General features: G+C 42.2%; 1 protein-coding gene across 1 annotated transcript; it reads left to right on the top strand.

Moving 5' to 3' along the window:
* Positions 1-271: 271 nt before the first annotated feature.
* ANAPC5 (anaphase promoting complex subunit 5) lies at positions 272-12,400 on the top strand. The gene is made up of 17 exons (XM_010720114.3): positions 272-526; positions 605-684; positions 1,119-1,228; positions 1,595-1,790; positions 3,034-3,100; positions 3,916-4,017; positions 4,410-4,600; positions 5,479-5,560; positions 6,061-6,150; positions 7,036-7,217; positions 7,693-7,828; positions 8,062-8,136; positions 8,869-8,990; positions 10,156-10,263; positions 10,774-10,921; positions 11,521-11,683; positions 12,076-12,400. Exons 1-17 carry the CDS (start codon positions 323-325, stop codon positions 12,288-12,290), a joined length of 2,271 nt encoding a protein of 756 aa, XP_010718416.1. The 5' UTR covers positions 272-322; the 3' UTR covers positions 12,291-12,400.
* The last annotated feature ends 1,632 nt before the right edge of the window (positions 12,401-14,032 follow it).

Genomic DNA, 14,032 nt, shown 5'->3' with positions numbered 1-14,032 from the left:
AGGGAAAAAAAAAGAAGAAAGAAAAGAAAGAAAAAAGAAATAAGAAAAAAAATGGGAGAGAGAATTACTGCAGTGATTGGAGCGCTCTCTCTGGAGGCAGCACACCATGATGAGACATACGATGTGTTACAGCTGGTGTGGTCCGGGCCCCGCCGCCGCCCGGAACGATTCCCCTCGGCTCAGTCCGCCAGCCGGCCCAGAGAGAGCAGAGCACAAATCCTCCTCTCATTGGTCACGGCTCCTCTCACGTGACGGAAGCCGTGGCGGTGATTGGCTGGCGGGCGTAGCCGGTTTCCCTGGCGGGAGGCGTCCGGGTGCCGCTATGGCGAGCGTGCACGAGAGCCTGTACTTCAACCCGATGATGACCAATGGCGTGGTGCACGCCAACGTGTTCGGCATCAAGGACTGGGTCACCCCTTACAAGATGGCGCTGCTGGTGCTCCTCAGCGAGCTGGGCCGCGCTGGCTCGCAGCTCGACCAGCTGGAGCGGCGGCGGCTCAACCGGCTGCTGCTGCCATTGCTGCAGGTGGGGAGTGGGACCGAGGGGCCGGGGGGGGCTGATTTGTGCTCTGTCGCGACATGTCGCTCTCCTCATCATTCCCAGGGGCCTGACATGCCGCTGTCGCGACTGCGCAAGGCCATCGAGGAGTGCTGCCCCAACCTGGCCGGCTCTGTGCATATCAGGTGGGCGGCGGGGGCCCTTCGTGGGGGACGGGCCTGTGTTGGGTCCTCGGCTCTGGGCTGCCCCGTCAATGTGCTGTCACTGTTCAGTGACAGGCGACACAGCCAGGACATGCACACTCTGGTGTCTGGCCCCTTATCTGTGGATAAACACCTTTTCTGTTTGTTCCCATCCGGGCAGGGTGGGACCCTGGGCAGCATTAGTTGAGGGGGCAGCCAGCCCACAGCAGAGGGTGGGGCTGGGGGTCTTTAAGGTCCCCCTTCCCCCTCAACTTAAGCCACTCTTTGATTCTGTGTATCAATTTTTTTTATTTTGTTTTGTTTTATGTGAGTTCTGATTTATATGAGTTCATCTGTACCTGAAGTAGAGGAATATTGTTTGGTGCCTAATATTTAAGCCCTAAAAGAAGTGTTGTTTGTTTGTTTTTCCTATTTAGGTTAAAACTCATAGCTGAAGGAGAACTGAAAGATATGGAACAATTTTTTGATGACCTTTCAGATTCATTCAGTGGAACAGAGCCAGAAGTTCATAAAACAAGTGTCATAGGTAACTAGCTGTCATCTCTAAGCTGCTGCTAGTGGCATTCACTCAAGACACAGCTTTGCTTTTCTTTTTATGGAGAAGTAAAGTTTATAATATGATCTTTCTCTTTACTCAAATGTTTCATATGATCCAATAATATTCTGTAGTGTGTACCTCTTGCTGACATTGTTCTGTGATCTGACGATCTGTGAGTTTTGCCACAAAATTAATTTGAGATTTATATTTGGCAGAAATGAGATTTATTAGTTGGTAGACTGAGGTGAGATACTTAACAACATTTAAGCTTCTGGCTATTATAATGATTTCTACTCTCCTCTCTGCAATAAAACCCTTACAGACCAATGTCATAGCATATGTTTTCCTTTCCAGGTTTATTTCTGCGCCATATGATCTTGGCATACAATAAACTTTCTTTTAGTCAGGTCTACAAACTTTACACTGCACTTCAGCAGTACTTTCTAAATGATGAGAAAAAATGTGGAATTGATGAAAATGATATGGAGCTGACCAGTACAGAGGAACTGGATGGGAAAATGGAGAAAGAAGAACTTGATGTACCTCTAAGGTAATCTTTGAATACTGAAAACTTTTCTATTATGTCAGCAAATCAGTTGTATTTCAAATTACATGTGTCAAGGTAAACTTTGGCTTTGTCCAGCTTCTACCCAAGATTTTACCTTGTTAAATGCCTTCCTGCTGCGGAGGAGGGGCAGAATGGGACAGTTATGTCACCTGTAGATTCAGAGGCTCTATTCAAAGGTTCCGTCTTTGTGTTGGTAAAATTGAAGGACCGTGAAGAGGTTGTGTCTGTTCGGATTGTTTTTCCCAGAGCCTGATGCACGCTGGCAGAGCTGGGTGGCCTCTTTGTCTCCTTGGTGCCACCGCGTGGTGGCATTTGTAAGTGGCAGCAGTTCTGCTCTTGCAGAAGATGGCGGTACTCCGTCCTCGACCTCACCTAGAGAGCTGCAAACTAAAGGCCAAGTGCTGCCCACCGTCTCCTTCTGCACAGCCCGCTGCCGAACGATTTCTTCCCAGGTTATGTTAGTGTGCAGTGTGCTAAAGCTGTTGGAGAGATCACTTCAGCTTCCAGTGCAGGGGAAGCAGAAAGATTCCTCTTAGGAAAAGCTAAGCTTAACATTTTTGGTTTCTGTTTTTGCCCCTCCCCAAACAAATAAATACGTTCATTGACATCAAATGTGAGAAGCAAACACTGAGCCATTTAACTTGCTTGAAAAGTGTTTCACTGTAAGAATAGTCCTGAGAGTATTTTGTGTATATGTATACTTAAAGATGTACTTTATAAATGGAATTTAAGTAAGCTTGTGTTTATCCAAGCTCTGCTATAGTTTATGTCATTTAATGGTTTTTAGCATCTAGCTTTATGCTGTATGTCTGGTCTTTCCATTGCAGAACAGTTGTTTTCTGAAGTGTTGGATGTGACCAAAGTGCCAGTTCATTTCTTTCTGAACATCTTCAGAAGGGGAAAACAGGGCAAATCATTAGAATATGTCACCACAAATCTTATATCCGCTGCTTTTTACTTTAGTTTTAGTGTATTTGGGGTAACATTCAGACTGACCACAGTCTCATAGGGCCGAAGATTGCAACAGCACCATGTGAAATCATTTGGATTGCTAACTTTGATGTGGCAGGTTTTACTCTGAATTAATTTTTTTCTTTTAATTTCCTTTTATGCCTCTGAGCTTACAATGTCTCATAAAAATTCGTAAGGCAGGAGTTCTGATAAAATATGTTTCCTTGCATTTTATTTCACTGCCCCTCCTTCTAACAGGAGTGCTTTTCAACAGGGAAGAAGAGATATCTTGCAGCGGGCCTCTTTCCCAGAAACAAGCAGAGTATTTTCTTTCTCAGCAGGTATGTTAATTCTGAATAATTTGAGTAAATGATTTGTGACACGATTTTCACCTTCAGTTTTATCCAGTGTCAAGCAGGATGTTTTTTTAGATCTGTAAAGACTTGTTGATTATACTGCATGTAGATGCTCAGTATGAGCACTTGAGCTTAAATGTGTTTTCTATCTAAGCATGGGCACTGCATGATGATATTTATGTGAGAAAGTCACATCCATTCTGACTCTTGCTTCATATTTGCTGTCTGCTGAAGACATACTTGTGTTGATTACTTCAGCAGATAAATATTAAAAGAAGCAGAAATACATGAGTATAATTGTCAGTAAATGCTCTGCACACTTAGAGTAGTTTGCTAACAAAATCAAGTGTGTATCATATGTAATGTTTCACATACATTTTAAAAGTTTAAAGTGACTTCTCAGACATTAGGATCTATTAAAGATTGTTGAATCTGGCATGGATTTACTTTTGTTTAGTTTTGTTCTCACAAAATAAATAAACAGATCAGGAAGCATTCATGTAATTCCAGCAAGCAATCTGTTGAACTAATTCTTGAACAAGAGAAATAGAACTGTTTCTTTCAAACAGTCCCTTAAATATGCTTTTATTTTACCCGAGCTCTCTGATCTCTGGAAAGTGAATGCCATAATACAGCAAAGAATAAAACTGCCACTTATGTTTCACTGTCATAATAGAGCTGTTCTGAAATCTTCTTTAATGCTCTCTTCAGGCAGATAACAGAATGACAACCATGTATCAAAGTATATTCATAATGCTCAAGTTGGAGTTACTTAGCATTGGTTTCAATGTTGATTCTAGGCTTCTCTGCTAAAGAATGATGAAACAAAGGCACTTACTCCTGGATCTTTACAAAAGGAATTGAACAACTTGTTAAAATTTAATCCAGACTTCGCTGAAGCAGTAAGTATCTTTTTCTTCATCCAGAACAGTTGTAAAGGGATTTCTTCATATTTCCAGGATGGAATTGTTGGAGAGTGTTTTTTTTCTATATTGAAATGTGCAAAAAGATGATAGAAACATGAGCAAGTTGCATGTAAATATTCAGTAATTCAGACCGAAACTCCTGGAGGTACAGAAACCTTAATTAAGCAGGGTGCCTAACAACATGTCTAGCTTTATGCATAGATATAATCCTCTTCATTTTGGTGGCACTGTGTCAGTCATGAACTAAGTCTACAAAATGTCAGGCCTCGTACTTCCATAGTCTGAAAACTGTTAGGTGAAATACCTGCTGATTTTGATAACTTCCGTTCATTTGATTTAGCTAAAGCTGATTTTTCTTCAAATTTCAGCATTATTTAAGCTACTTAAATAGTCTCAGAGTGCACGACGTCTTCAGTTCAACACACAGCCTCCTGCATTATTTTGACCGTTTGATTCTCACCGGAGCAGAAAGCAAAAGCAATGGGGATGAGGGCTATGGCCGGAGTCTGAGATACGCCGCCCTGAACCTGGCTGCCCTGCACTGTCGCTTTGGCCATTAGTAAGTCAGTGTGTTGTGCTGCACTACTCAAATTTGGCTTCTAATCACTAGCAGGTGGACTTTTTGTTCAGCGTGAAAATCTGTTTGAGTGGAGAAGGGAGTTCTCTAGTATATATTTGCCATAGTTGGGTTGGAATTTTCTAGTGATCATAATTTGTTTGGGTTTCTTTTTATTTTGGCATTTATTTGGTTTCCATAATAACTGGGCCACTTACAGCACTGTAAGAGCTGGTGTTTGTCAGTGTCCCATTGCAGCCGTTTTCTACGAATTTCAGTTCTCAGTTGCTATATTTCCATAACTCAGAAAGGTCAGTGGACACACGTGCTTGTTTCCAGCTATATTCTCAAGAAATTATTGTAGTTTTTCTGTTATGTACAAATCAATATACAGTTGATATGAAAAGAATAATTAAAAAAGCCACCTGGGGTGGGTGTAACTTTGTTGATAAAGCTGGCCTACCCATCTCCATGTATGGTTTGCAGTTTTTGACTGCTGCCTGGATGAATCCTATGGAAGGCCTGGAGGTGGCAGGAGATGAGGAATAGTTAACAGCTCTTTCTGCATAGGCTGATACTTAATGTTGCCCCTTTTCAAGCACTAACCTGGCACTTTGGCATGTACACAACTTTGAAAGCCTGCGTGGGGATTACAGTTGCATTTTTGTAGTAGTCTGCAGATGTCATCTTGCTCGTTAGCCTCAAGAATAGCACATGCTGCTTGATGCTAGATGGAAACCGGAGGCTTTCGCCTTCAGTCTTTTAAATCAGTTTTCTTTTGAGTGCAATATGCATAATTTAGATCAGTACTCTGTACTGTTGTAATACTGTATTTTAAGCACTATGGGAACGCTAATATATTCTTTTTTGTTTGCTGGTAGTCAACAAGCTGAACTTGCACTTCAGGAAGCCATCCGGATTGCACAGGAGTCTAATGATCATGTTTGTTTGCAGCACTGCCTGGTAAGATAGCCGTGCTGAAATGGAGGTTATGTCACCTTTGTCTGTGTTATCTGAGCCTTTGCTCAGTGAACTGTTGCAGAACTATTCTTTCAGTAACATCTCATCAGACAGATCAGTAAGCTAAATATGGCAGTCCTGCAGTGGGGCAATGGATCACCCAGAGCAACAAATGCTGGAGAATACGGAGATCATGGGATGGTTTTGTTGTGATTCAGGGTTACTTGTTGTGGTCAGAGAGTTGCTCAATACTGAGGTCAAAGTTTAGTCTTGTGTGTTTTAAAGAGACAAAGTATTTCATAAACTTTCTCCTTACTGTCTGCTGGATTTTCAGAGTCATTGGCCTTTTCAGTAAACAAAAAGGAAGAAGGAAAGAATTTGTTTACTCTGTATTTTCTTCTATAATTAACATTAGTATTATCAGACTCTGGAGATGCTGCTTCCTACAGCTGGCTTTACAGTGGTGTTTCTGGGCATTACTCTGAAACCTCTTTCTTTCCTAGAGCTGGTTACACATCTCAGAGCAGAAGATATTTGATAGTTGTGTTCTGCTGGAACACTCAGTAAACAAATCCTTACACTTTGGTTTGCCAGTAAGTCCGTTTTGTTTCTCTTTAACTGTCCTAGGACAAACACGTGTGTGGGAGGGGTGCATGGGAGGGTTTGTGGGTTGGTTTTTTCTTTTTTTGACTGGTCAAAATTGTTATTACAAAATAGATAATTGGATTTAAACGAACCTGTTTTACGCTCCAAAAATCTATTTGCTTCTATTTATTTTGAATCTTTGTATTAATAAATCGGGGTTCATTTGCTTATTGTGACTTGCTGTTCTGCCTTCTCACCTGTCCTTTTTCAGGCAGGAGAACTTTGTGACTGCTAGTTTGTTCCTGTGCACCATTTAGGACTTAGGAGCATCATGCAATCGGCTTGTGCTTGAGGGAGGTTCTTAAGCCTCAGCCTTCTCTGAAACTCAGCGCTGATGCCTCTGGCAGGGCTTTGAACACATTTACTTATGTGGCTTCATTCCAACTGTGAAGGCTCTTATGGCAGCTTCCCCTTTAGATGGTGTTTGCCCTGTATCAGTTGGCTGCAATATCTTTGTTGTGAGAACTGTTCTAAAAGGACCTAAACTCCTGATGTTGGGAGATGAGAGCAGGTGTGGCTGATTGGTGGGGAAGGAGAGGGAAGCTCTGTTTTCACAGCTGTTTAATTGCTGGAGAAATCCAGGTACAAGTCCAGTCATCCTTTCTAAGACTACTGTGTGGGGGTGTGGAAGTTACCTTTGGTATCTATCAAAATGGAATTCATCTATGTGTGGGTGTCTGTATTTAAAGAAATGCCTGAAGCAGTGTTCCTTTGTCTGTGCTGAATAACATCACATCTCTTTCTTTGTTGTTTTCTTTCTTAATTTATGACTCTTGCTCTAGTGTTCTCTATTGTCTTTCAATGATTTTGGATTATTTTTTCCCTCTTCCCAGTACCTTGCTTCACTGGGAATACAGTCCTTGGTTCAGCAAAGAGCTTTTGCAGGAAAGGCTGCCAACAAACTAATGGATGCCTTAAAAGATTCTGATCTGTTGCACTGGAAACACAGCTTGTCAGAACTTATTGATATTAGTATAGCACAGAAGACTGCAATTTGGAGATTATATGGCCGCAGGTACTTTGTTTCTTTTAAACTCTTGGGTTAGAGTACTTGTTAGCACATAATGCATTTTGAGTTATTTATATAGATGTTACAAGTAACTGAGTGTCTACAGTGCACTAAAATAAAGCAATCAGACTGTGATTTGGTACAGGCTGGATGCAATTACTTCCATTCTCTTGTGTTCACTTAGAAGTCATTCTGGAAAAGAGATTGAGTCTCTGTTTAGTGGTGGCAAATAGTGCCTAAGTCATTCCTGTGTCCCTGTTTTCAGCATTACTGTACTTTGACCATGTGCAGCTTTCAGTATGCAGTACTTGATGTGCTTGCATAGTCTGGAGTTCCGAGGCAGCAGCTGTTTTAAAGGTTCTCATTCTCCCCCAAACCCCCAGAGTACCCAGAAAATCATTTTGTAGACCACAGTCATAACATGAACTTTAAAAAATGATGTTTGTTCCTTGAAAACTAAAAGATGTCTCTGTTGCTCAAGCACCATGGCGCTTCAACAAGCCCAAACACTGCTGAGCATGAACAGCCTGGAGGCCGTGAATGTGGGCGTGCAGCAGAATAACACAGAAGCCTTTGCTGTAGTACTGTGTCACCTGGCTGAGCTTCATGCAGAGCAGGTGAGTTTTATGGCTAGTTGCACAAAAAGTCATTTGGGTGAGAGGATGTGTGGGCGGTATCGACAAAGTGTGAGACTTGAATCCTTTTTTGTTCTGCCTTTAATGTCTGCACTGGGGGCGAAGCAAATGTAGGGCTTGTGCCTGGCAAGTTCTTGCTGTAAAGATTGTGTTAAAATCAAGGGGAGGGGTGCTTGCCCTCCTCTATGTTTATCAGTGCTGTTTCTGTATTACAGGGCTACTTTGCAGCTGCTTCTGAAATACTGAAACATCTAAAGGAGAGATTCCCTCCCAATAGTCAGCATGCACAGGTAGAATATATATAATTTAGCCTGTCTATTATGTAACTGTTATACAATAGGATCTAAATTCCACTGCAGCTGAATTCATGTCTTTTCTCCATATGCCTGGGGCCATAGGTTTGATGATTTCATTTGGCTCGTGACCCCACCAGAAGCCACGTGGCATAAACTCTCTGCAAAAACATGAAGAAGATGTTTTAATAGCCTCCTAAGAACAAGCTGCTTACGTAGAGCTGTAATTGACAGAGGAATACATGTCTGCTTTATGAGCACATGTAGAAATTAAATAGTCTGCACTGATTTCAAGCTTCAAAGTTCTGTTTAAATAGTGGTAATTATTTTAATATATTGCACTTCAGAAATAACCTAGAGGTCATCTATTGTGCAACACTGGAAAACACATAAGCATATCAGTCTAAAACATACTATTTACATTAAACAGTTCAAGATTCTATGAAATTAGTCTGATTCTCCTTTCTTGCTATGGAACAAGCATTAGTCATGATTTTAGTGCTTTTTTACTTAAGTTGTGATCAAATAGATGAACTGTAGTATTGAAACTTTACTCCAGACCTAAGCATTTCTATTGAGGACTGTAATTTAATAAAGACAGTAATTGGACAGTGGAGTTAGTTGTGTCTAGACATAAATGTGCCCAGGGGAAAATAAAAGTTCTGACTTGTGATTAGAAAATGAGCATGTACAACTTCTAAAACTTGTTCCTGGATGTTCTCTGTTTAGCTTTGGATGCTGTTTGATCAAAAAATACAGTTTGAAAGAGCCATGAATGATGGCAGATACCATATAGCAGATTCTCTTGTAGCAGGAATTACAGCACTTAATAGCATTGAAGGAATGTACAGGTAAGTAATGGTGAATCTGCACGTGCTTGCAGGTGTATCCCATGAAGATAATGAAAAATAAAGCAAAATGATTGCTGGCAGTCATTTGTGTTAATGTTCTCCCCTTCCCAGAGTTAATTATTATCATGTTGTCCAATCTGCAGTGCTCATTCCTTTAGTGTATGTCCCACAGTCATCATTTTTAGTTGCTTATCCGGGCATTTTAAAATTGAAGTAGCATCGGTGAAATTCCTGTTGTTCTAGAGCTGTAGATTTAGCCTGAGAACACAAAATACTCCTTCAAAATCTGCTATGGTAACTGTGCTCAAACCTTAGCACAGTGCAGGGTTTTATATAAGGTTGATCTAAGGGATGTAAGGCCAAGTCTCAATTCTGCTACAGTATGAGCTTGAGTTATGTCTTCATCTGTGTCCCAGTTTACACATCTCCAAAGTGGGGCAATACGTATTTTTTTTTTCTTTCACCTTAATTTGTTCTTGTTTCTAAATGAAAATGTTAGAAATAGGTAGGGTTAAAGCTTGCTGATTGTCAAGCATAAAGAAAATTTGCTGTTGAAAGCAGTTGTTTTTAACTGAGGCAAAACACCTAAAACACAGCCAATGGCAGCGAGCCGGCAGGTCGGCATTCAAGCTGTGGGACCTGATGCTTGTCCTTCTGGAATTGGACTGTCTGTTATCCCTGATCTTTAAATATACCACACAGTATATGGGTTTGGGCTGCTTTTACACATCTCCCACAGCTCTGTGTTTGTCTCTTATTTCCCTGTTCTCACTTGTTCCCTCTCACTCTTTGTCCTTGTTGGCTTATGCCAATTTTAGCTACCCTACCTCAGATCTGTTTTTCTTCCACAAATAATCTCTTGTGCTTTCCAGTTTGCATGCCCTCCCACTTCTGCTCCCTATTTGGCCCTTGGTTTTGGCAATCTCTGTTTTCCATCTAAAGCTGTTTCATGAATTTGATCCTTTCTGCCTGTGAGTTGTCCAACAAGCAGTTCTTGGTTCTTGCTCTGCTTGTGTGTATAGCATGCATATGTTCTGTCAGAATGCCGTTCTGCAGTCACAAGAAACAGAGGTCACAAAGTAGAGACCTGCTTTACTGTATTCTAAGAGCAGAATTATATCTCAAATACAAAGATATCAGTGATGTTTTCTTTCTACCACGGCAGAAAAGCCATTGTACTGAAAGCCCAAAATCAAATGTTAGAAGCACACAAGCTTTTGCAGAAATTGTTGATCCACTGCCAGGAAATCAAGAACACCGAGATAGTGATTAGGTAAGAATGCTTCACTTTCAGAAGTATTAAAGCCACTTTGCAGTGATTGGAATCAGCCATTTCAATTTGTCTGTGTACAGACTTCACTAGTGCTCAGATTACTTAAAATGATTTGGGGATTACAAAATAATTTCATATGTTAAACATGGCGTAGAGGAATCCTCAAATCATTACGGGATTGGAACCTAGTAACCTTATATAAGCTAAAAGGTAGTAAAGTTAAAGCTTCATGAAGATTTATGGAAAAGGAAAATAATGCATGCAAAATAAATGGAAAGTAGAAACGTATGTAATTGTGTCTACAATTACTACAGAGTAATTACTCTTATTCCCTTCTGGTCAGGAGATGACATCTCCTCTTAAGTGTACAACTTAAGTTTATTGTATATTTAGAAATGTAATTCCTAATAAGATCAATATTGCTGTGGGTACAGTAATTGTTTGGGAAACAAATGGACATCTTTCATCAAAAGAAAACAGTTTCAAGTTCTTTCCCTCTCTTTTGGATAGTGTGCTGCTATCAGTAGCAGAGCTCTACTGGAGATCTTCGTGTCATACTATTGCTTTGCCTGTCCTGCTGCAGGCTCTTGCCTTCTCTCGAGAATATAGTCTGCAATACTTGGCTTCTGAGACCGTGCTGAACTTGGCTTTCTCCCAGGTATGTTTGATTTGTATCTTCTCAGGGTCAAAGGACATTTTTTGCTGGGGATTTGGATACTGTTTTTACTCCTGGGAAATTTAAGAACATAGCTTTGTTGGAATTAAACTATTGATTCTGATGAAATATGTTCTATATGTAAAATCTTACGGGGAAGCTGAAAGTTGAGTTCCATGTTCATCAGTAAGATGGGTATCTATTTTATGTAATTAAGCAAGCATAAATTGGCCCTGCCTTCATTTCTCCAGTTGTTATTTTTATGCTGTTTGTTTGGCTTTCTAGTAGCACAGTTTGGCATGTGCCTGAATTATAAATAATGCTTGTCATGGAGTTGGGTTACGTTGGTTTTTCTGAGCTGGCAGGGACCCAGTTGTCAGCACTGACTGGGGTAGAGAAGCCATGCCAAATCTTTTCAAATAGTAGTTTGTGTCTGCTAATTAGTTCTGATTTACAATACGATCATGGAGTAAAAAATAACATCCTTGTCTGTAGCATTACTGTGTTAGAAACAGATTTGGCTTATGGGTTATGGTTCTTCTGAGAAGCTGCTGCTCTCAACCAGTGGATTCTGGTATTAGAACAACAGTGTTTCTTTTCAGCTGATCCTTGGTATTCCTGAACAAGTCCTGAATATTTTGCACATGGCAATAGAACCTGGCTTGGCCCATGGAGCTGTGCTAGACAAAGGCTGCGCCATGTTCTTGGTGGCCAAGTGTCAGGTGGCTTCTACAGCTTCCTACACTCAACAAAAGAAGGCTGAAGGTAATGTCAGGGGTAACTCTCCCCTCTGAAACTGAGCTTCCTTGAAAAGTGCTCCCCGGTGTGTATGTTGAAGTCCTGCTTCACAGTCGCTGTTAACAAAGTTTAAACAATATAACAGGGTGTATTAGCCAGTAATCAATTTGGAGAATTAATTAGGAAGTAGTCGTTCAGTAGATGCAGTGTTTATAATAGAGTGTTGTTTATCTGCATACTTCAACACCTGTATTTGCAGCAAAGACTGAATAACAGAAACTAGCTGAAAGGCGATGTTGCTAAGACACAAATTGTTTTGAAAAGCTGAGGAATTCATAATTGGGCTCCTTAGAATTGAGCTGTATTGCTTGGAGTTGCTGTGATATTGTTTTGTATATGGCTGTGCCCTTTTCTCCCAGCTTTGGAATCTGCTATTCTGAATCTGAACGAAGCTAAGACTTACCTTGCCAAGGTGGACTGCAAAGAGCAGCTCAGAGATGTTCTTTACTTCCAAGCCCGGCTGTTCCACACCCTAGGCAAGACCCAGGAAAGGAACAAATGTGCCATGTTGTTCCGTCAGTTGCACCAGGAACTGCCCGCTCACGGTGTCCCCTTAATAAACGCCTTCAAGTGAAGCGTTCAGAGATGAGACGTGGTTGTTTTCTTTCGTACAAATGTCTTTTGACTATATTTAACCATTCGTGTTTCAAAGTAATTGCCAATAAATCGTGGTGTTCTGTGGAACAAGCTTGTATGTTGCTCGCAGTGACGTAGGGGAAAGTATAGGTTTCCACCCATGTCACTTCTAGTCTGTGCTTGAAATTAGTAAGAATTGAACATTAAAAAAAGACTCTTGACTGCAACACAAACACACTGAGGGAAGCAGCACAGTCACGATGAAATAATACCTGCTCTTAGTGGTGATGTATTTGGAAGCATTGCTGGCTTTGTGAGCTCGGGTACAAAAAATAGTGGAAAATGTAGGCGAGGCTTTTGTGCTTGGTTTCAGTGGTATAAAATGGAGAGTCTCAATGAAAAAGCTTCCTTGCATTTAACCTGTCTACAGGCACTGTTTACTTTTCAGAAACAGGTGGTGCTGGCAGAAGGGAAAAACAGGATTTGGTTGGAAAGGTCTAATGGTGCAAAGTCCCAGCACTGCTGTGCTAGGTGTGTTCTTGTGCAAAGAGTGGCTGAGAAACATGAAGTGTGCTGAACAGCAGCCCTAGCTCAGCTGAAATGGGTTTGTTTGGCTCATAGGTGCTGGGTATAATTGATCTGAGCTGCCTTTGTGTATGAACAAATGAGCACCACAGCTAACCTTGAGAGTAAGGACTGGCAGCCCTGCCCTCAGCGTGCCGAGTCCCTTCACAGTGCTACTACATAAAAGCTTCACATCATTGGTGTAAACAATTGAAATATCCTGCCAGGAAGTTCTAGATGAGCCCGTAGTATTGGTAGCCATGAGGAAGCAAGTTCAGAACTAAACCTGACTGCTGGAGCTTGGCCGTGTATGGCTGGAAGCACTGAGGTTGAAGCATGGGTGGCCCAGCAAGTCTCCTTAATTACTGCTGTGAAAGGGCTGCTGGAGGTAATTGGTGCTTCCCCTTACTGAAAGTGAGAAGTAAGCAGAGTTGCCAGGCGGGAATGCTGGTTTTAGTGGCTCACATCAGTCAGTGCTTAAGAGATGGATCCATGGAGTTGGTCCATTGTTGGGATGACAGGTAATGGCCTGAAGTTGTGCCAGGGGAGGTTCAGGATGGGTGTTAGGAATGATTCCCAAAGAGGTCAGCACTGGCACGGGCTGCTCAGAAAGGTTTGGGGGTCACCACCCCTGAAAATGCTCAAGAACTGCGGGGATGTGGCACTGAGGGACGTGGGTAGTGGGCAGGGGGTGGTGGGTTGGGTTGGACTGGGTGCTCCTAGAGGTCTCCTCCAGCCTCACTGTGATTCCAAAGAGTTTGCAGCGCCTACAGCTCAACAGTGCGTGCCACAACCGCCGGGTCGTCACTGCAGCAGGGACACGGCCACGGGTCCATCCAGTGCTGCACGAGGAGGGCGTTTGGCCCCGAAGACCACGCGGGTGAACTCAGCACAAGAACGGCGCTCGGTGAGAACGAGAAAACTCCCAAATATTTGCGGGAATAGAGCCAGGAGACGATTTACAGAGGGCCGGGGCCGTGACGCCGTGCGGGTGGGAACGGCGCCGCGTCCCGCTAGGTGGGAAAGCTCGGAAATTAATAATAACAACAAAAATCAGGATTTCAATCCTTCAGTCGAGGCTCGCGGAGGGGGCGGGAAGGATGCGGCTGCCGGAGGGGAAACCTCCCCTTCCCCGGGGCGGAGCGGGGCCTCCCTCCCTCCATCCCTCCCTCCTCT

The sequence above is a fragment of the Meleagris gallopavo genome, chromosome 17 (genome assembly GCF_000146605.3).
Source record: "Meleagris gallopavo isolate NT-WF06-2002-E0010 breed Aviagen turkey brand Nicholas breeding stock chromosome 17, Turkey_5.1, whole genome shotgun sequence".
NCBI lineage: Eukaryota > Metazoa > Chordata > Aves > Galliformes > Phasianidae > Meleagris > Meleagris gallopavo.
This window is presented reverse-complemented; position numbering and strand designations above follow the sequence as displayed.

Excerpts from the sequence above, each read along its gene's own strand:
- ANAPC5 (XM_010720114.3), top strand. The coding sequence starts at position 323 with ATGGCGAGCGTGCACGAGAGCCTGTACTTCAACCCGATGATGACCAAT. Across the intron at positions 4,601-5,478 it reads CACTGTCGCTTTGGCCATTA|TCAACAAGCTGAACTTGCAC; the intron begins GTAAGTCAGTGT and ends GTTTGCTGGTAG. Across the intron at positions 8,991-10,155 it reads AGCATTGAAGGAATGTACAG|AAAAGCCATTGTACTGAAAG; the intron begins GTAAGTAATGGT and ends CTACCACGGCAG.